General features: G+C 38.8%; 1 protein-coding gene across 1 annotated transcript; it reads left to right on the forward strand.

The window, feature by feature from the left end:
* Positions 1-3,961: 3,961 nt before the first annotated feature.
* On the forward strand, positions 3,962-23,061 carry LOC146538678 (uncharacterized). The gene is made up of 7 exons (XM_085187085.1): positions 3,962-3,997; positions 4,517-4,544; positions 4,905-5,037; positions 5,532-5,761; positions 17,321-17,488; positions 18,023-19,312; positions 19,463-23,061. The coding sequence occupies exons 1-7, from the start codon at positions 3,962-3,964 to the stop codon at positions 23,059-23,061; spliced, it is 5,484 nt and encodes a 1,827-aa protein (XP_085043211.1).
* The last annotated feature ends 276 nt before the right edge of the window (positions 23,062-23,337 follow it).

Here is a 23,337-nt window from a genome sequence, read left to right on the forward strand (position 1 = left end):
TTACAAAAAAACTTTTTCAAAACAAGCTTCCTAAATTTTTTTCGTGGTGTACCTAGCTATTGTATTTTACAAATCAAGCCTACAAATTACTAACAAAAGTATTAACTGTTAATACTTTTGTTAACTTGCTGATATGCAATGTAAGCTGTGTAAGCTTTAGTGTCCTTCTAACATTAAAAAATGATTGAAAGTAGGTAAATGAAATCAAAGTTCACATTTTCTAATTCTCAATTTTTTTAGTATCGTTTTTAACGTCAGTTTTCATGAGAATCGAAACAGTAATTAAATTTTCTTTAAAGGAATTTCATATTCAAGACGCTTCATATTTAAATAATTTCATATTTATTTAAGAAAATTCTAAAAGGTATTTTCTTTTATATCCTTAGCTAAAAGGCGAGTCGCCTCAAATTTTCCAGTATATACTACTAGAGCCTTCTACACTTCTATACAGTAGGAGCCTTCTCGAAGTGATACGTGATTCATGTCGTGACTATTCTAATACCTATCTATTAATAGACATTGTAATGCCTCTATAAATATTTAATTCTTTCTCAGTCTCAGGTTTAACTCCCTGACAGACCCCAAAATCCTATAAGTTATAAGCGCCTATGAACATATTAGGAGCAAATAATATTTATTACACGTTAGTTAATTAAAACTATTAATAAATTGTTTTTGTTAGTTACTAACTTTAGTATATTACTTTAGTAGGCGCTTGTAACTTATTAGAGTTTAAAAGTGTAGAGGTGAGGTGACAATGGACAACGTCTTCACTAAAAAGATCATATGAATAATTATAAAATTGTAATATAATTCTTGTTTCTTTTTTAAAATATGATAAAAACTGAAAGTTTACAATATATACAGGGCATTCATATTTACGAGTATATCCCTGCAGGCAACTATCCGTAAAAACTTTCACACAAACCTAAATTCAGCAATTTATGTAATTCATAAGTGTATTGAACTATCGAAATTCATAGAAATTATTCATACAACATTATTACTTTTGGAGCTATGATTCAAATTCAAATTCAATCCAAATTCAAAATATTCTTTATTCAAATAAACTTTATAAGCACTTTTGAATCGTCGAATGTACATGTCAACAAAAAGCTACCACCGGTTCGGAAGGCAGTTCTGCTGAGAAGAGCCGACAAGAAACTCTATTTCCAAAGACATCTTTTCCGATTTTACCCAATGCTCCTGCATTGGGAATTTAAAGGGTTAAAAACTTATCACTTTAGATATGTATTACCTTCTCTATTCAGCACGACATTCTCTCTGCCTACCCTGCTGTGCGCGGGACACAGTGTAAAGCTGATTTAATTTATTTTTTAATTGTATATTCATTAGAACGGATTACATTAATATAATTGTAAATGGCCTCGCAACTTGTTTGCAGTAACTCATTGTCCATAAATGTTTTGTTTAAACAGCTTTTTCAATAATCCGGATATAAAAAGAAAACCAACGGCCTACCCGTTACTACAGTTACAGAATTGAAGACATGAGGGTCCTACTGCTGGTCTTTGTAGCGATTATGGTGAGACATTTGATATTTATTGTTTTATCTTTGTTTTAATAAAAATTATTTATTTCGCCTAATGGGCACCAAACTAACAACTACCGCGATTATTTATATAACGCTTACTTACTACCCCATTGTGGCATCAAATAAGAAACATTTTGATTTTCGTTTTATGAATTTAAATTCAAGATAACAAATAGAATTAGAATGGTAAGTATTGGGTAATGTTCAAATGCTTCATTTCTTTCAAAACCACACATTTTTCCCGCTTAGCAAGGTAAAGGAAATCTATTGCTAAGATTCTCTGTGTCCGCCTTCCACCCGAAGTCGTCGTGTTTCTGGTTTCGTCGAACACAAAACCGCACTTTGTATTACCAGAATCTTCTCTAACATTTTTAAGATATTTTTTTAGCTTTACAGTGTATCCATCCTTTACATAGCAGAGGATACGTATTGTTAAGACACTCCGTTCGCGATAAAACGCTTCCTTACCAGAGCCAGAAAATAAAAAAATTGACACTGTAGATTCTTAACGTGGCTAGTCTATCAAATGGATTCGAACTCACCTCATCCTCACGACCGAACAGTTTCATGACATATTAAGTAATCTGTATTTGAGTTTATATAATAATTATGTTTTTGTTTTTGTATTTTTTTCAGTGCGTGGCAGTTGCCCAATCCTTCCCATGTAAGTGAATACATAATATATTATATACTAAGGATGTATACAGCAAGTAACGCAGAGGGAACTTAGTATTAAGCCATTCTCTGCTTTCTTTTTTCTTCACCTGTTCCCCGTATTTTGTATGTAAGTATATAAATATCTCTCTTATTCGTTACTGAGTGACAGACAACGCACCGTTCAAATTATGTAGAGTCATGCATCGCATGTTTGTTCTTTGGGAAGTGCAGGGGAGTGCTAAGGGAGGAGTTCCCAGAATTCTTCTTATTTCAATAAATTTTGCAAAGTTGAAAGTGAAACTGCATGAACAAATCTAAGGGTACTTACTACAAACTGTAGAAAATTTATTAATTATGTTATCTTTCAGTCTTTGGGATTGGTGATCCCGACGCACCCAGTGGTGCAAGCAGTGCTGCGAGCAGTGCTGCCGGTTCTGCCGGAAATGCAGGAGCAGCTGCCGCTTCTAGTTCATCTGCTGTAGGAAATGATGCTGGTGCTAATGGTGTACCTGCTGGCAGTGGCAGTGGGTTCGGATCTGGATTTAGCTTTGCTCAAAGTTTCCAAAAAGCAGCATCTGGCTTTTTAAAATAAATAATAATGTTTAAAAATAATACATGTTAGCATTTCAAGTATAATTTGTTTTCATGGAAACATCTATTTTAATAAATGCCTTTTTTTTACAAAATATATTTTTTATATTTATAATATATACATTTATGTAGAGTTATATTTTTCGTATAGTTTCACGTTATATCCCGCTTATACCAGACAGGCAGAAGGAACCGAATATCAAAACAGCCCTTTCCCTACGCACTGTCTAACTTTTGAGATATTGCGTGTTGAGTGCGAAACTCAACCTTATTTATATTAAATTAGCAACTTACCTACGGCTACGCCCGCTTAGACTTGTTGTTAAATTATAGCCAAATTATACAAAATGTGTTATAATGAGGTTAAACGTACATAACTATAAAGTTTAATTTAATCTGTTCAGTAGTTAAATGAATGTGAAACATACGTATGACATTCCTTGATAATAAGAGAGCTCCAGGAGAGAGTGAGAAGTCGGTGTTCTGTCCCTTGAGTGCTGATATAAATATTGGGCCTGTCAAATACATACTTGAAAAATTTTACATATATTAAAAAATATTCATATTTACAAAAACCTAAATTCAGCAATTTATGTAATTCATAAGTGTATTGAACTATCGAAATTCATAGAAATTATTCATACAACATTATTACTTTTAGAGCTATGATTCAAATTCAAATTCAATCCAAATTCAAAATATTCTTTATTCAAATAAACTTTATAAGCACTTTTGAATCGTCGAATGTACATGTCAACAAAAAGCTACCACCGGTTCGGAAGGCAGTTCTGCTGAGAAGAGCCGACAAGAAACTCTATTTCCAAAGACATCTTTTCCGATTTTACCCAATGCTCCTGCATTGGGAATTTAAAGGGTTAAAAACTTATCACTTTAGATATGTATTACCTTCTCTATTCAGCACGACATTCTCTCTGCCTACCCTGCTGTGCGCGGGACACAGTGTAAAGCTGATTTAATTTATTTTTTAATTGTATATTCATTAGAACGGATTACATTAATATAATTGTAAATGGCCTCGCAACTTGTTTGCAGTAACTCATTGTCCATAAATGTTTTGTTTAAACAGCTTTTTGAATAATCCGGATATAAAAAGAAAACCAACGGCCTACCCGTTACTACAGTTACAGAATTGAAAACATGAGGGTCCTACTGCTGGTATTTGTAGCGATTATGGTGAGACATTTGATATTTATTGTCTTATCTTTATCGTTAATTATTTATCATTCATTATTTATTCATTATTTATCGTTTTAATAAAACTACTACTTACTTATTACTAAATGAAAATTATTATTTTCGCTGAAATGGGCATCAAACGAACAACTACCTCGATTGCTAAGATTTGCTGCCTCCGCCTTCCACCCGAAGTCGTGGTGTTTCTAGTTTCGTATCTGGTAGCTCAATACCGCACTTTGTATTGCCAGAATCTTCTCTAACATTTTGAGATATTTTGTAGCTTTACAGTGTATCCATCCAATACATACGTAATGTTAAGGCACTTTGTTGACGTTACCAGAGCGAGAAAATGTAAAATTTGACACTGTAGATTCTTCATATGACTAATCTAAGTCTATCAAATGGATTCGAACTCACCTCATCCTCACGACCGACACCTTCATGACGACACCTTCATAACGTAAGCAATCTGTATTTGAGTTTGTATAATAATTATGTTTTTGGATTTTTTTTCAGTGCGTGGCAGTTGCCCAATCCTTCCCAGGTAAGCGAATACATAATATATTATATACAACAAAGTACGCAGAGGTAACTTAGTATTAAACCATTCTCTGCTTTCTTTTTTCTTCACCTGTTCCCCGTATTTTGTATGTAAGTATATAAATATGAGAGATATTTATATAATCTTTCGTTACTGAGTGACAGACAACGCACCGTTCAAATTACGTAGAGTCATGCATCGCATATTTGTTCTTTGGGAAGTGCAGGGGAGTGCTAAGGGAGGAGTTCCCAGAATTCTTCTTATTTCAATAAATTTTGCAAAGTTGAAAGTAAAACTGCATGAACAAATCTAAGGGTACTAACTACAAACTGTAGAAAATTTATTAATTATGTTACCTTTCAGCCCTTGGGATTTTTAATGACAACGGATCCAGTGGTGCAAGCAGTAGTGCGAGCAGTGCTGCCGCTTCTAGTTCATCTGCTTCTAATGCTGCAGAAAATTATGCTGGTGCTAATAGTGCACCTGCTGGCCTTGGGTTAGGACCTGGATTAAATTTTGGTCAAAGTTTCCAAAAAGAAGCATCTGGTTTTCTAAATAAATAAAAATGTATAAAAATAATTCATATTAGCATTTCAAGTATAAGTTGTTTTCATGAAAATATCTATTTTAATAAATGCCATTTTTTTATATATTTTTTTTTATATTTATATATTATTTATTCATGTAGAGTTATTTTTTCGTATAGTTTCACGTTGCATCCCACATTTACCGGGATGAGCAAATGAAACCGAATATCAAAACAACCCTTTCACTACACGCACTGTCTAACTTTTGAGATATTGCGTGTTGAGTGGCGAAACTCAACCCCCCGTTTTGTTAAACTAGACATTTATTTTTAAATATAATTTAAGATTGATTCAGTCAGTAATCAATCAAATCAATAAAAAACGCTTTATTGCACAATTATTAAGAAAACATAAAATCCAACTGCATAAAACTAAAAAGAAATAACTTTTTTTTTCTCTTTAGTTTTATAGAGACGGGTTTAAATCCTTGCACTGAAACTGAAATTCTTAAAATAATAAATGAACTTGATATGAATTCTAGTACTGGCATAGATGATATCAGTACCAAGATAATTAAAACAATCAAAAATTACATCGTTGAACGATTAAATTCTAGTTTTAACCAAACACTCTTAGAAGGTAGCTTTCCTGATGTTTTAAAAGTAGCTAAAGTATGTCCTATTTACAAAGCCGGTAAGAAAACAGATCCTAGCAACTATCGACCAATCTCTGTTTTACCAGTAATGTCCAAAATTCTTGAGAAAATTTTGTACACTAGATTGTTAAATTACCTTAATAAAATAAATTTTCTTTTTCATAAGCAATATGGTTTCAGGCAAAAATCAAATACACTCTCTGCTGCTCTAGATCTCACAACAAAATTTAGGACAAACATCGACAATAAGAAACATGTTTTAGGGGTTTTTATTGATTTAAAAAAGGCATTTGACACAGTGAGCCATCCGATTCTCGATATATATCCGATAGAATAATAAGTGTGAGATGTCCACCCGATCGGCCGCCTACCAGAGGACCTGTGACACCGGACGCTATATAACAAACATCTATTGTTGTAAAAAGAATCAGTAATAAACATAATGCAATTGTACAAGGGTGTGGCCAGTTTTCTATATAAAAAAGAATTTAAACCGGGATCATATTATATAAGTGTTTTTGCTGACATTTTCGTCCTAACGGCATCTATGGAGCTCAAGAAAATAATGTTTCTAAAATCGACCGCTGGTCCAGGGGGGGCAGCTGCCCACTAATCTGCTCTTAATCTTAGGAACTACTGGTTCGAATTAAAATGAAAAGTTAGAACAATTTATCCGCAATGTATTGAATTCTCAAGGAAAGTGAATATCAGAGTGTGTACAGATGATGTTCTCATTGACAATCTCCTCTGATGCAAACTATTTGCGGGATAAAGCGGGAAGCTAAAAAAATATACTAAATATGCATAGACTAAGTATAACACGAAGTATAGCACTGTAAACGTGAAGGGTTGTTGGTGTTTATGTATATTTGATTTCCACTTGAGAAAATGAAAAATAAATTTCAAAATACGAACCCGGTACAGGATCATCTCTGCTTAGGCTTTGTGTATGCTGGCGGGAGTCCTGCCATGGTGATCTAGACTTAATTGAGCTGGCATCTATCGACTGCCAGCACCGGAGCCTAGCGTCCGGAGCCTCGGCACGGTCAGCGCTACATTCAGGGCGGAATGCCACCTTGGAAGTGCTGAAGACCACGCTGGCAACATCGTCTGCCGGTCGGCGGACGATCGAGGCAGCTCGTTCATCCGTTTTGCCACTAGTACATTAATTTAATGTTTCAGGCCTGAGAAAAATTAGCGCAAGAATATACATATTTTAACATTTTTTTTGTTGGTATCTGAACATTATACATTAAAATTTTTTTACTATTCAATAGTAAGTAAATTATTGAGATCAAACCAACGTACTACTTTCGAGAGAGCATTTTTCTTTCGAGAGAGACCTTTTTTGTAGATCGTTTAATTTTGGACAAAATATATATATTGGTTTGTATATCAATACTATTAGCTCAAGCGCAATAACATTTGAATTGAAAAATACAAAACTCCCCTTGTTTTTATATGGGAAATCGAAAACCGCGATGAGACACCTCTTAATATACAAAATTAAAAGCTGCACTTTTAACGGGCATATTTTTTCGGTGTCCAGAACAATATTTTCACTATCATTTTAAAAAAAAGAAGATTTTTTTTACAGCGAGACCGACTGGTACCAAATATGTGACCGACCAGCGTACATATATATAGCATATAGCATAATATGTGAAATTATATTTTAATATTTTACTTAATTTCTGTAATTTTATAATCTAATATTTTTATATAAGATATTGTTTTTACCAACCTACCTAACTACCATAACTATTTTTTTTAATTACTTTAGATTGATATGATAAAATATACCATTTTTAATAATTTTTTGGTTAATATTACATTAACAAACATTAACTATTTTGTATATATGTATTTGTATATATTAATGTTTTAATCATATATCATTTCAACAGCAATATTTTCTTCTACACATTTTCCTGGACTTAAGCGTAATCCATCTTTACCAATAATTATACATCTCTAAAGTTGGTAGGTAGTGCCAAACCTTGCAAACTTCGAGCAAAGGCGATTCTGGTTGATTTAAGGACAGTTTTATTTAGAGCTCGCTGAAATTCTCACAATCCATTCCACTAACTAGTATATGCGTAGATAGTAGCTTGATAGTATTCCGGTGAAACAATTGGCGTATTTAGAGACATTTTCCACTACGACTACTGCGAGATACAGCGTTATACTAAAACGCTGATAGCAAGTTCTATGCTATTGCTAAAATCTTTAGAGAATATTGAGAGCTACTCATTCGTCAGTTTGAAATAATGACGCTGGCCGTCCCGCATTGCCAGAGCTCAATACGTAACGTTAAGTTCAGCCAAAAGGCTATTCGGCGATGCTCTTTAGTTAATGTAATCTTAAACTGAGATATTATTCGACACCATAGCAAATCGGAGTAGCCGTGGAAGAGCGATCTTATCCACCTGAATGGGAAGAAAGGACACGCGACGGTGCCGTTGGGTTGTTACTATTGAAAGTAATGGACAGCAGCATCAATCAACTGTCGACGGTTTGTACATCCAAATACATATTAGAGGATCCTATCATACATTGCTATGCAGACAGAACAGATAGCACAGTTTCATCCTAAAGTCTGATTTTTTTTCATTAATAACTACATAATAAATTTATATCGATTTGTATACTATACAAGTATTTAATTAATTAACAAAGTAATATAATTAATTAACAAAGGTTTATTTATTTAATCAGCCAATAGAAACATATAAATAACCTAAAATTTGAAAAGTGACGATTTTGTACTTAGCTTTATAATGTAGGGGCACGGTGCTGACGACGGGAGAAGAAAAACTACTTAGTACTGACCAACTCATAGAAAAATGTCAACTACCAACATACACGTTAGTCAAATGTTTTACATTTATAAAATAATATTTATGGAAATAATTATATAGTAATTAATTAAAGTATGTTCATCATAACAGTATAATTTGAATATTAATTAAATATCTTATGTCCATAATTATTTCTATAATAAATAACATATTTTTATACCTCATACGTAGGGTATGACTCGAATTCATGAATGAGGCGTGCGACGTTACCGCTTAGACAGGTTAGTGTCTGTTTACGTCATTCTTTACAAATGGCATTTACTTAATTGTACAACGATTATTTTAATATTTACAAGCATAAATTAATAATAATTATTATTAATTAATATTTATTTGCATTCTCCCATACGGATATTCAATTGTTAAAAAAAAACTACTTATCTTAATAATAAGGGGGAAGGGGGAGAGAGGGGGTTGGTCGTCGGGGGTAAAAAAGAGGACACCACTTTTATAGACTGGATAGAAGTATAACAAATGGTGGCTCGGAGTACCGGAGTCACATACCCGTCTGATGCAGGAAAGCTACCATTGTATTAAGCAATAAAATTATAACCTTAATTCTGAAAATTCTCTATTGATTTTCTTGCCGAAAAAGCCTACAGTCTACATAAATAAGGAATATTTTTAATTAAATATAATTCAATATTGCTAATTAATCTGATAAAAATACCTCAAAGATTTGACGTTTTCTTGTTATCTAGAGATTAGCGGACCCGGGCGCGGCTACGCCTGCTTGAAATATAAGAATATAATTTCTATAGAAATATAATGTCAATCTAGATGAAATGCTAAAAGTGACTATTATATTTATTTTCATAAGGATGAATATCAAAATGACGCGGTAACGAACGCGGTCGCGTAGCGACGACGGTTGTTATTAACATAGCAGAATAAATTGCATGTCAATAAGAAAGTATTTTAATTTATTAGTATATATGTGTAATTTAATATTATATAGCCTATAGCACTTCTGGAGAATGCAACTTTCATACAAAACAAAAACAAAGTAAATCGATCCAGTAAATCCAGAGATCTTAGCGTTCAAACAAACAAACAAACTCTTCCGCTTTATTATATTAGTATAGATTTAAATGTCTTGACCATGTCTCTTGAATTGACTGTTCTTTTACAAGCTTTTATTTATTTTTACCTGTCCCGTTGTCTATAATCAAACCTTGCAATTTAAATTTGATCCACTTCCCAGCTGGAAGGTGGCCGTAGGAACTAAGTAATTAAACGACACAACCCCATCGAGCTTGAGCTCGTTTAATATGTCTTGACGGTTTGGTCTGACGGTTGATAGCGAGAAGAAAAGAAGATGCTGAATGTTCTTAATTTTACCGTCAAAATGTAACACGCTTTTGTTATTTATCAAATTGGTACTGTGATAAAAACGGGAACATTAATTAATTACGGCGTAAAGTTTTAGTGTTAAAAATATATACATACTAGCGGCCCTCTCGCGGTTTCACCCGCGTGATGTATGTTATTATTAATTTCTGTCTCCATGGCTACGTTCTAGTGACGTCTATGCAAAATTTGAGACTCCTAGCATTTGTAGTAACGAAGTTTCTTACAAACTTTCGACCCCAAAAACAACCCCTTAGAAGTCGAATATTGCAAATTCCCGTCTTAGCGAGCACCTACGTCCTATAAATAACTCCTATGCAAAATTTAAGATTCCTAGCACGTATAGTTTCTGAGATTTCGTGATGAGTGAGTGACCTTTCGATTTTATATATATAGATGTACGATATGGAATTGTTTTGTCTTAAATGAAGAAGCTTAATTGTCGATAAAGCTTACAACTTTATTAAGTTATATTTTTTATTAGAGTTAATTCACTTTTAACTTTTCAGTTATATAAGCTCTTAATTTTTTTTAAAAATAGTAAAAGCTTGTTTTTTGAGCTAGTTAATTATCGTCTTGTTTCTTGGTATGGTGTTTGTAAAAATATTATCAATACAAGTAGCAGTATAATAAGTGATTCTTGTTAGCTCTTGAAATAGATAATCTATGTTATGTAAATTTAGTCACCGTATACAATTATAAATTTCTTTGACCCAGATAGTTTTACAAGTACTTGTGTAAAATAATTTCCAATTGCGTTGATATAATCCAGTGGGAGGTCCGTATATAAGCTCAGCACAGGCCAGGTCAGGCCAGGCCAGGCCAGGCAAGGCCAGGTTTCAATAGATGCGATGCTATGACATATATGTGATATCATAAATTGTATCAACGCATAATACAATATATTTACGGTTTTTAAACTTATATATGTTTTTAACACTATTAAAGAGCCACCGCTTATTGTATTGTATTTTATCTGCTGAACATAGGAGCTGCTTGGCGATTATTAAAACTAAGATAGCTATAAGAGTTTCGAAGTCAGACCTCTATAATACAAAGTTCATGAATATTATGTTGTGGAATAAAGTTTAAGAATAATTTAATTTCTAAGTGTTTATTAAACATCCTTTTTATATTTTGATGCACCACGCTTGTATCAGTGTCGTGGCAATTACTCCTTATTTCTACATTATTGTTTCATTTATTTTTATTACTGCATAACATATTGCCAGAGACGGCCTTTGTTGTCTTATTATTTAATTTAAATTAATTGGAACGGATTCCAAGCATGGTAAATTATACTGCGCAAGAGTTTACGGTGGTATTTATAGCCAGAGTGTTGGCTAAGTTGAAATGTAAATAATATGATAATATACATACTGTCTGTCTTTTGTAAAAATAATATAGGTTTTATATTAATTATATTATTTGTGACTATTAAATTGACTTTACTATTATTATCACTTCAATCTTAAGTCGCTCGTCCATAGAAGATATGTAACTTGACAGCTTCACGCTTTGTCCCAAGCGGGGTAGTCAGAGAGAACGGAGCGACAGAATGGAAATAGAGAGAGAAAGATATATGCTCTGCAATTTACCTCTGAGCACATTCATAATTATCAGAAATAATTTTTAACGTGTTGGCCAATGTTGTAATATCCAACTGTAAGGAGTGGTGGTTTTTTAAATCTGGCGGTCCGAGCGTGCCAGTTGAGCACATATCATTGTTTGGAGAAGGCACAACTGTAAGGAAGTCTCTAGCTTGGAGTTCACTGAATCATCACCAGTCAAATGTTGAAATGTAACTTTTATAGGTGGAATGACTTTCCTAAGTGTGGAATAACAATTTAAAGTTGTTAAAAATACAGAGAAGGTGTATTCCCAACGAGCTCTTTAAATAGCGATAGATTTGAGAGGGCTTTTGTTTTAAATTATTATTTTCTTATTCTTTATATTAAATATATGTATGTTCCTTGACCTCGTGCAGTTGTGATTTAAGGACATCGGTAAGCCTGAGAGCTCTCTTTTATTGTAATTCTCTTATACTGGACAAAATCATTTACTATTTGTACTGCAGATTATTATTTTATACTATTACTTCTGATTATTCTAAGTATTTTTTTGACAATTTTCATCATTTTTGTTTTTGTCCATAATCTGCAGAAGTTCTTGCACTGCAATAATGCAACATCTAGAAAGATGACTTTAGTTCAGAAAATATTAAAATTTTAAATGTAGTTCGTTACCTGCGCGATGACAGCTGGAAAACAAAACACAGTGTAATGAACATTGCAAAGTGACAAATTGTAATGTATTGAATACGATGTTACCAGTACAAATGTCCATATCAAAGATTTTTCCATAAATTACGCCAACTTTGGGACCGTCTGGAAATCAAATCTAATAATAATTCATTTATCTTCTCTTCCATCCCTATTCATACATTCCACGTAGCTATTAGCTTCGTCCTCCACGGCTCCACCTACTGCCGTTCCGGACATGGCACTGACATGGAAGCTGAGTGGCGGTCCCCGACACTGCTCTCGTCGCCACTTGACATACCAACGGGGGTATATGTATTAGTAGCAAAAGCGACGCCACGTGTAATGATTAGTCGACCATGATATAATTGAGCGTAACTACTATCCACTCAATGTGTTTACATTTTATATTTTTATGCAAATTTTGCCAAATTCAATATTAATACCAAAATTCCAAATGTTTACACAGCTTTCTGCGAATCACAAAACTATGTATATATAAGAGGCACGGTGACGTTCAACAAATTAGATCATTCACGGACCTGAAGTCTGAACCTGCGTCATGAAGTTGGTACTGGCTTGTGCGGCACTCGCGGTAAGATGTTTTTGAGTTACTCTACAATATTTTCAATTATTAATGCTAATTAGCTTGTTTCTTTCAAGTAAACACATAAAAGAAATGTTAGTCAACATAATAGTATAAGAAACGGCTTTCATAAAAGTTGTTGAAACTAAAGGTTCTAAAGGGTTATTTGAGAGAAATGAAGAAAGGATGGAGAGCAGGATCAGTGTAAATGGAAATACTCGGATTAGAATAAATGATTAATTGTTATATTTTGGATAAAGTAGAGACAAAAGATAAGAAATATATGTAGAAAGGCGTTCAGGGATGCTTTTGGACACATCTACATGTGTCACTCATTCTCTACAGAATGAGTGATGAAATAGTAGTAAAACAGATTTATTAAGCATGAGTGAGGGGTAGGAGCAGCAGGGAAATATCTCAATTGACCTCATGTAAACCAGGAGGACACCCCACAGGAGGAAAGCATGTACGTGGGCATTGATGGCTCGCTAGGGATAAAGCGTGTTGGATGGTAACTTCATTCGCCTTACTAGCAATCGAACACATAATTGTCGAATTTATATTAAGATACCAGTAATTTAAATAAGCTCCCAAATATATATAAACTAGCGGACGCGCGCAGCTTCGCCTGATTATTTGTGTGTAGGGTGAATTACATAATAAACCATAAAACACGTGTTCAATGAAATATTTTTAAGTCTAAATTCCAAATTTTATAAAAACCGGTGGCGATTTAAAGATTTTTCCATACAAACTTTCAACCCCGTATTTGCACCCTTAGGGGACGAATTCTAGAAAACCATGAAACATGTGTTCAATTAAATATTTTTAAATCTGAATTTCAAATGTTATAAAAATTGGTGCCAATTTAAAAACAAATATATACAAACTTTCATCCCCTTATTTGCACCCTCAGGGGAAGAATTCTAGAAAACCATGAAACATGTGTTCAATTAAATACTTTTAAGAATCTGAATTTCAAATATTATAAAAATTGGTGCCGATTTAATAAAAATTCTATACAAACTTTCAACCCCTTATTAGCACCCTTAGGGGGTAAATTCTAAAAAACCGTGAAACATGTGTTCAATTAAATATTTTTAAGAGACCTAATTTCAAATTTTATAAAAATCGGTGTCGATTTAAATTGTTTTCCATACAAACTTTCAACCCCTATTTCACCCCTTTAGGGTTAAAATTTTTCAAAATCCCTTCTTAGTAGATGTCCAGATTACGAAAGTAAACATCTGTCCAAATTCCACGTTTCTACGCACAGCGGTAACGGCTGTGCGTGCGTCTTACCTCAGTCAGTGAGGACAAGTCCTTTTATATATATAGATAATAAAAGCAAGGATTAATACATGACCAGTAGGTCATGTATTAATCTAATGACAGTGTATATAACTATATACTGTCATTAGTAGGTCATGTATTCCCACCACACCTTCCTCCGAATTCTGAAGCATAGAGTGCTAAGTGGCGGACGTCAACGCTGCCTTTTGCCTCGTCACCGACCGTTAACGAGAAAATAAAAATATTAAATGTTATTTCCCCTTTTGGAAATAGATGATGATAAGATTATATGCTACTATTCACATCCTCACGATTTATTTATTTATTTATTTTTTGCGATTTCCAACGTCTCAAGGTTGCCTGGAAGAAATCGCTATTTTAGCGATAAGGTCGCCTATTGTGCCATATTCTTTTATTTGTAATCTTCTATTTCTTTTTTTGGGTGTACAATAAAGAGTTTTATTATTATTATGTTATTTTTTTTTATTTTAAAATCTCTTCTAAGATGAAGGTAATGAAAAACTAAGCACGGGCCTAGGCCAAGTGCATAGTTAGAATAAAGAAAATATGTGTTAATTTATTAATGTACTACTAATTCGGGGTTGTAGGGTTCAAATTTGAGACAAAAATTTACGCACTATTCGGCAAGTGTTTAAAATTACTGCTTTCTGTAAAAGAGTGTATGTGAAAGGTGACATTTGAAGTGTATTAAGGCTTTGGTGCAAAGCGTAAGGTATAACGCCCGTGGTAGACAGAACTATAGGAATTGTTTTTGTTGTGGTAACTTTCCACTGTGTCTTGACTTCAATAGCGAGATCTGTATACTTAGTTATTTTCTCAGTATATGTTGAATCTAAATTGTGTGTGTTACAAATAGAATTATTATTATTATTATTATTATTATATTGTTAACTAAAAAAAACATTTAGACAATTTATACAAATGCGCACGAAGTTGTAGATGAATATTATAAAGCAGAAGAAGAATTTGTTTAGTTGACCACGCTGATCTCAGGAAGTACTTGTTCGAATTTAAATTAATTAATGTAATAATATACATATAGCCGTTTCAATGTAACCCACTGTACTGCGGTTACGTTACTATAATATACTTCATCTTCTCTATTCTGTGCTGTTTAACCCTTCTACTCCTCCTTATCTGAAGAAACAATTCAAGTTTCTACGTGACGTCCACTCACTTTCACTACGCTCCCAAAACAATCTATTACTTGAAATTCCTCTTCACTCTTCTTCTTTTCTGTCTAACTCCTATACTATTAAAGCTGCCCAACTATGGAAATCAGACGTGCCAAAAGCTTACAAAAATTTAAAACTTCATTAAAGAAATATTATTTAAATATATAATTTTAGCCTTTGTTTTTAGCATCAACATTTTTTTACAAATCTTTAAATACTATGTGTACTATATGTATTATTTATTTATTATGTTTATTTTACTGTATAGTAATGTATATTTATCTACGTATAGGTATGTGTTATTTATTTAGTGTATATTAATTATATATATTTATTTATTTATATTATTATTGTTATTAAATTCCTTATATTATAATTTAATGCACCACCCACCACCTTCTTTTTTATACAATTCCAACAACCAAAGGTTGCCTGGAAGAGATCGCTTCAAGCGATAAGGCCGCCTTATTGTACATGTTTTGTTAATTTTGTATATAAATTGTGTAAAATTTTGTTGTTTTTGTGCAATAAATGATATTGTATTGTATTGTATTGTACTATACAGTTACTTTACCTCACTCTCGCTCTTAGGTGTGTAGTTATTTCTATTTAACCACTAGTCGAAGTTTAAGTCTAGTAAAATATAAAGATTTATAATTTAAATTAATTTTATAATTTAAATTAATTTTATAATTTAAATTAATTTTATAATTTAAATTAATTTTATAATTTAAATTGATTTTATAATTTAAATTAATTTTATAATTTAATTTAATTTTCAGTGCCTAGTAGCAATTCACGCCAAGCCTGCTGTCCCTAATGGTGAGGTCATTTTTTTTTCATTTTGTATTTTTTGTATTTTCTTCGATTTATAAATTTCGTCGTAAATCAAAAAGATCTCGTAAATAAATCGATTTAAAAGATGTCAATTCTCGTAATAAGAATAACATTTTTTACTGTTTCATGATTCAAGTATTTTTTTTAACATACAGTCTAACGAAACTTACTAGTAGTTTTTAAAATTACCTGGGGATAAAAATCGTCAGTACGTACGTTTTTTACTACAGCCTTATATATTACTAGTGGACCCGGACGCGGCTACGCCTGCTTCAACTATAAGAATATTTATTAAATATTATATAATATATTTATTTTTATAAGGATGAATATCAAAATATAAGTTCATTTTGGGTGACTTTTTCTTAAGACAGCAAAGAAACTTTGCAAACCGTTGCTTAGCAACGACGGTTGTTACTAACATGGCAGAATAAATTGCATGTCAAATTAGAAAGTATTTTAATTTATTAGTATATATGTGTAATGTAATATTATATAGCCTATAGCACTTCGTCATCGTCCGAACCGGACGCGCACGGATCCGAGTACATGAGAGCGTCTCTCACGCAGTCGTCGCAGTGACGAGACACACCAACACCTGTGTCTATTACTCTGACGATGGCGGTGACGCAATAGGCAACTTCATCAGCCGAGCGGTGGGCGCTTCATTTACGGAGGTGGTGGAGGCGAACCTAAAAGGGGCAATGTCACAAAGAGACGATAGGGTGATAGAGGCACTGATCCAAAAACTTAAGGAAGGCGTTCTGCATAAGCCAGGCCAAATCTAAAATTCCACACCTATATACATAATAATTAGACAAAAGACTATAATAATTAAACAAAAGACTATAATAATAAAAAAAAAATAAATAAATAAATTGTCGGTAGGGGTCTCATCCAACCCCTCTAGTGTAAGCTCTAGATATAAGTACAGTTTAAATTGTCCCAAAATTAAGTACGCCACATTAAAAGAACTTTCTTAAAATAAAAAAAGGCACGGGCAACTATGCGCCCGTGGATGTAGTTTTTTAAAATAAAAAAAAAAAAAAAAGCCTATAGCACTTCTGAAGAATGCAGCTTTCATACAAAACAAAAACAAAGTAAATCGGACGAGTAGATCCAAAGATCTTAGCGTTCAAACAAACAAACAAACAAACTCTCCTGCTTTATTATATTAGTATAGATAACAGCACATATATTATTTGGTTTTCAGGACTTCAAAATGGAGTAGATATAGGATTAGGGGCTGGAGCAGGTGTTGGAGCTGGTTCCGGAGCAGGAGCGGGAGCAGAAGCAGGGTCTGGAGTAGGGTCAGGTGTAGGATCTGGAGCAAGTTCTGGATCATCCGGCTCTGGATCTGATGGACCTTCTGGAAAATCAGGTAATTAGTATTATCCGTAAAATGTTTGTTAAAATTATTCTTATTCTCTGTAAAAGTAGAAAAATATTATAGGTCCGTCGTGGCGCAGGGTCACGCGACTGGTTGTGAGTTCGATGCCAACTCGAGGAAATATAATATTTATTTAAATTAATATTTTTGTTTCTACAACGCTTAAGGGTGTCGAGGAAAAGCGCGGGGTTGAGTTCCGCTACTTAATAATGCGATGCCTTGGAAAAGCAAAGCCTCCAGAATTTGGCGGAATACTGTGTGAAGCTGAGTTTTTAACTTGACTTACCACACAATAACCTAAATAAATTACTATATCGGCATATTGTGGTAATCTTCAATGTGCGATGGTAATGGTGACATTGAAGATTATCACATCAACAAATGGCGTTTTATTTTACAATGACAATTTTATTAATTTTTTTTTTGCAAAATCTCTTTTGTTTTAATTGTATTAGGCTTTCACAGAGTAGTTAAAACTATGCTCTCATTTAAAGTAGTGATGACAAAAAGACTATAAAATTCCAGGATCTGAATCCGGTTCAGGATCTGGAGTTGGAGCAGGAGCTGGAGAAGGATCTGGAGCTGGATCCGGCTCAGGAGCAGGAGCTGGATCGGGAGCTGGAGAAGGTTCAGGAGCTGGATCAGGCTCAGGAACTGGACAAGGATCGGGAGCTGGCTCAGGCTCCGGTTCAGGCGCTGGAGCAGGCTCAGGATCAGGAGAGGGATCGGGAGCTGGACAGGGATCGGGAGCTGGATCAGGATCTGGTGAAGGATCGGGAGCTGGACAGGGATCAGGAGCTGGATCAGGATCTGGTGAAGGATCGGGAGCTGGACAGGGATCGGGAGCTGGATCAGGATCTGGTGAAGGAGCGGGAGCTGGACAGGGATCGGGAGCTGGATCAGGATCTGGTGAAGGAGCGGGAGCTGGGTCAGGAGCTGTATCAGGATCTGGTGAAGGAGCGGGAGCTGGACAGGGATCGGGAGCTGGATCAGGATCTGGTGAAGGAGCGGGAGCTGGATCAGGAGCTGGATCAGGATCTGGGGCAGGCTCAGGAGCCGGCTCAGGAGCAGGATCTGGAGCAGGATCTGGACAGGGATCGGGAGCTGGATCAGGATCAGGTGAAGGATCGGGAGCTGGACAGGGATCTGGAGCAGGCTCAGGATCTGGACAGGGATCGGGATCTGGATCAGGATCTGGAGCAGGCTCAGGATCTGGACTGGGATCGGGAGCTGGATCAGGATCTGGTGAAGGAGCGGGAGCTGGATCAGGATCTGGTGAAGGTGCGGGAGCTGGACAGGGATCGGGAGCTGGATCAGGATCTGGGCAGGGATCGGGAGCTGGATCAGGATCTGGGCAGGGATCGGGAGCTGGATCAGGATCTGGACAGGGATCGGGAGCTGGATCAGGATCTGGACAGGGATCGGGAGCTGGATCAGGATCTGGTGAAGGAGCGGGAGCTGGATCAGGATCTGGGGCAGGCTCAGGGGCCGGCTCAGGAGCAGGCTCTGGAGCAGGATCTGGACAGGGAGCGGGAGCTGGAGCAGGATCTGGTGAAGGAGCGGGAGCTGGTGAAGGATCGGGAGCTGGAGCAGGCTCAGGATCTGGACAGGGATCGGGAGCTGGATCAGGATCTGGTGAAGGGGCGGGAGCTGGATCAGGAGCTGGATCAGGATCTGGGGCAGGCTCAGGAGCCGGCTCAGGAGCAGGCTCTGGAGCAGGATCTGGACAGGGATCGGGAGCTGGATCAGGATCTGGACAGGGATCGGGAGCTGGAGCAGGATCTGGTGAAGGATCGGGAGGTGGATCAGGATCTGGTGAAGGAGCGGGAGCTGGATCAGGATCTGGTGAAGGAGCGGGAGCTGGTGAAGGATCGGGAGCTGGAGCAGGCTCAGGATCTGGACAGGGATCGGGAGCTGGATCAGGATCTGGACAGGGATCGGGAGCTGGATCAGGATCTGGTGAAGGAGCGGGAGCTGGATCAGGATCTGGTGAAGGAGCAGGAGCTGGACAGGGATCGGGAGCTGGATCAGGATCTGGTGAAGGATCGGGAGCTGGACAGGGATCGGGAGCTGGAGCAGGCTCAGGATCTGGACAGGGATCGGGAGCTGGATCAGGATCTGGTGAAGGGGCGGGAGCTGGATCAGGAGCTGGATCAGGATCTGGGGCAGGCTCAGGAGCCGGCTCAGGAGCAGGCTCTGGAGCAGGATCTGGACAGGGATCGGGAGCTGGATCAGGATCTGGACAGGGATCGGGAGCTGGAGCAGGATCTGGTGAAGGATCGGGAGCTGGATCAGGATCTGGTGAAGGAGCGGGAGCTGGATCAGGATCTGGTGAAGGAGCGGGAGCTGGTGAAGGATCGGGAGCTGGAGCAGGCTCAGGATCTGGACAGGGATCGGGATCTGGATCAGGATCTGGACAGGGATCGGGAGCTGGATCAGGATCTGGTGAAGGAGCGGGAGCTGGGTCAGGATCTGGTGAAGGGGCAGGAGCTGGACAGGGATCGGGAGCTGGATCAGGATCTGGTGAAGGATCGGGAGCTGGACAGGGATCGGGAGCTGGATCAGGAGCTGGATCAGGATCTGAAGTAGGCTCAGGAGCCGGCTCAGGATCAGGCTCTGGAGCAGGATCTGGACAGGGATCGGGAGCTGGACAGGGATCGGGAGCTGGATCAGGAGCTGGATCAGGATCTGGAGCAGGCTCAGGAGCAGGCTCTGGTGCAGGATCTGGACAGGGATCGGGAGCTGGATCAGGATCTGGTGAAGGATCGGGAGCTGGATCAGGATCAGGTGAAGGAGCGGGAGCTGGACAGGGATCGGGAGCTGGACAGGGATCGGGAGCTGGATCAGGATCTGGACAGGGATCGGGAGCTGGATCAGGATCTGGTGAAGGAGCGGGAGCTGGATCAGGAGCTGGATCAGGATCTGGGGCAGGCTCAGGAGCAGGATCTGGAGCAGGATCTGGACAGGGATCGGGAGCTGGATCAGGATCAGGTGAAGGATCGGGAGCAGGACAGGGATCTGGAGCAGGCTCAGGATCTGGACAGGGATCGGGATCTGGATCAGGATCTGGAGCAGGCTCAGGATCTGGACTGGGATCGGGAGCTGGATCAGGATCTGGTGAAGGAGCGGGAGCTGGATCAGGATCTGGTGAAGGTGCGGGAGCTGGACAGGGATCGGGAGCTGGATCAGGATCTGGGCAGGGATCGGGAGCTGGATCAGGATCTGGGCAGGGATCGGGAGCTGGATCAGGATCTGGACAGGGATCGGGAGCTGGATCAGGATCTGGACAGGGATCGGGAGCTGGATCAGGATCTGGTGAAGGAGCGGGAGCTGGATCAGGATCTGGGGCAGGCTCAGGGGCCGGCTCAGGAGCAGGCTCTGGAGCAGGATCTGGACAGGGATCGGGAGCTGGATCAGGATCAGGTGAAGGTGCGGGATCTGGATCAGGATCTGGAGCAGGCTCAGGATCTGGACAGGGATCGGGAGCTGGATCAGGATCTGGTAAGGGATCGGGAGCTGGATCAGGATCTGGTGAAGGAGCGGGAGCTGGATCAGGAGCTGGATCAGGATATGGGGCAGGCTCAGGGGCCGGCTCAGGAGCAGGCTCTGGAGCAGGATCTGGACAGGGATCGGGAGCTGGATCAGGATCAGGTGAAGGAGCGGGAGCTGGACAGGGATCGGGAGCTGGTTCAGGATCTGGTGAAGGATCGGGAGCTGGACAGGGATCTGGAGCTGGATCAGGATCTGGCGAAGGATCGGGATCTGGACAGGGATCTGGAGCAGGCTCAGGATCTGGACAGGGATCGGGATCTGGATCAGGATCTGGGGCAGGATCAGGATCTGGACAGGGATCGGGAGCTGGAGCAGGCTCAGGATCTGGACAGGGATCGGGAGCTGGATCAGGATCTGGACAGGGATCGGGAGCTGGATCAGGATCTGGTGAAGGTGCGGGAGCTGGATCAGGATCTGGTGAAGGTGCGGGGGCTGGACAGGGATCGGGAGCTGGATCAGGATCTGGGCAGGGATCGGGAGCTGGATCAGGATCTGGACAGGGATCGGGAGCTGGAGCAGGCTCAGGATCTGGAGCAGGCTCAGGAGCAGGGTCTGGACAGGGATCGGGACAGGGATCTGGAGCTGGATCAGGATCTGGACAGGGATCGGGAGCTGGATCAGGATCTGGAGCAGGCTCAGGATCTGGACAGGGATCGGGAGCTGGTTCAGGATCTGGTGAAGGATCGGGAGCTGGACAGGGATCGGGAGCTGGATCAGGATCTGGAGCAGGCTCAGGATCTGGACAGGGATCGGGAGCTGGTTCAGGATATGGTGAAGGATCGGGAGCTGGACAGGGATCGGGAGCTGGATCAGGATCTGGAGCAGGCTCAGGATCTGGACAGGGATCGGGGGTGGGATCAGGATCTGGTGAAGGAGCGGGAGCTGGTTCAGGCTCTGGAGCAGGCTCAGGATCTGGAGCTGGGTCAGGATCTGGTTCTGGAGCTGGCTCAGGAAGTGGAAAAGGATCCGGTTCAGGATCAGGTTCAGGAAGTGGAAAAGGATCTGGCTCTGGATCTGGTTCAGGATCTGGCTCAGGCTCAGGATCCGGTAAAGGATCTGGTTCAGGATCCGGTTCAGGATCTGGTTCAGGCTCAGGAAGTGGTAAAGGATCCGGCTCAGGATCCGGCTCAGGATCCGGTTCAGGATCTGGTTCAGGCTCAGGAAGTGGAAAAGGGTCAGGTTCAGGATCCGGTTCAGGATCAGGCTCAGGAAGTGGAAAAGGATCAGGTTCAGGATCCGGTTCAGGGTACGGCTCAGGCTCAGGATCCGGTTCAGGATCAGGTTCAGGAAGTGGAAAAGGATCTGGCTCCGGATCTGGTTCAGGATCCGGTTCAGGATCCGGTTCAGGATCTGGCTCAGGCTCAGGAAGTGGAAAAGGATCAGGTTCAGGATCCGGTTCAGGCTACGGCTCAGGCTCAGGATCCGGTTCAGGATCAGGTTCAGGAAGTGGAAAAGGATCTGGCTCCGGATCTGGTTCAGGATCCGGTTCAGGATCCGGTTCAGGATCTGGCTCAGGCTCAGGAAGTGGAAAAGGATCAGGTTCAGGATCCGGTTCAGGCTACGGCTCAGGCTCAGGATCCGGTTCAGGATCAGGTTCAGGAAGTGGAAAAGGATCTGGCTCCGGATCTGGTTCAGGATCCGGTTCAGGATCCGGTTCAGGGTCTGGCTCAGGCTCAGGAAGTGGAAAAGGATCAGGTTCAGGATCCGGTTCAGGGTACGGCTCAGGCTCAGGAAGTGGAAAAGGATCAGGTTCAGGATCCGGTTCAGGGTACGGCTCAGGCTCAGGAAGTGGAAAAGGATCAGGTTCAGGGTACGGCTCAGGCTCAGGAAGTGGAAAAGGATTTGGTTCAGGGTTTGGCTCAGGTTCAGGTAGTGGAAAAGGGTTAGGTTTTGGGGCTGGTTCTGGAGCTGGCTCAGGAATTGGAAAAGGATTAGGTTCTGGAGCTGGTTCAGGAGCTGGCTCAGGAATTGGAAAAGGATTAGGTTCTGGAGCTGGTTCTAAAGCTGACTAAGGAAGTGGAAGCGGTTCAGTATCTGGCAGTGGGGCAGCAATAGTAAACGTATAAGTAAAGACTTAGTTTTTAAGAATATAATAGTTTATTTCATTGTTACCATCAATGCCCTACGAAAACTGTCTATTCCCAAAATGGTTCTCTAATCATATTGTATTGCTTATGTATAAATAAAATATAATGAACAAATAATTTCTTTTTTTCTTAAACGATACTCTTTGTTTTCATCGGGAGAAAGAGAACGGTAAATAAAAATTATTGCAAGACTACCATTTA

Source organism: Heliconius melpomene, chromosome 6 (genome assembly GCF_056956725.1).
Source record: "Heliconius melpomene rosina isolate 202511_hmr_F chromosome 6, ASM5695672v1, whole genome shotgun sequence".
Lineage (NCBI taxonomy): Eukaryota > Metazoa > Arthropoda > Insecta > Lepidoptera > Nymphalidae > Heliconius > Heliconius melpomene.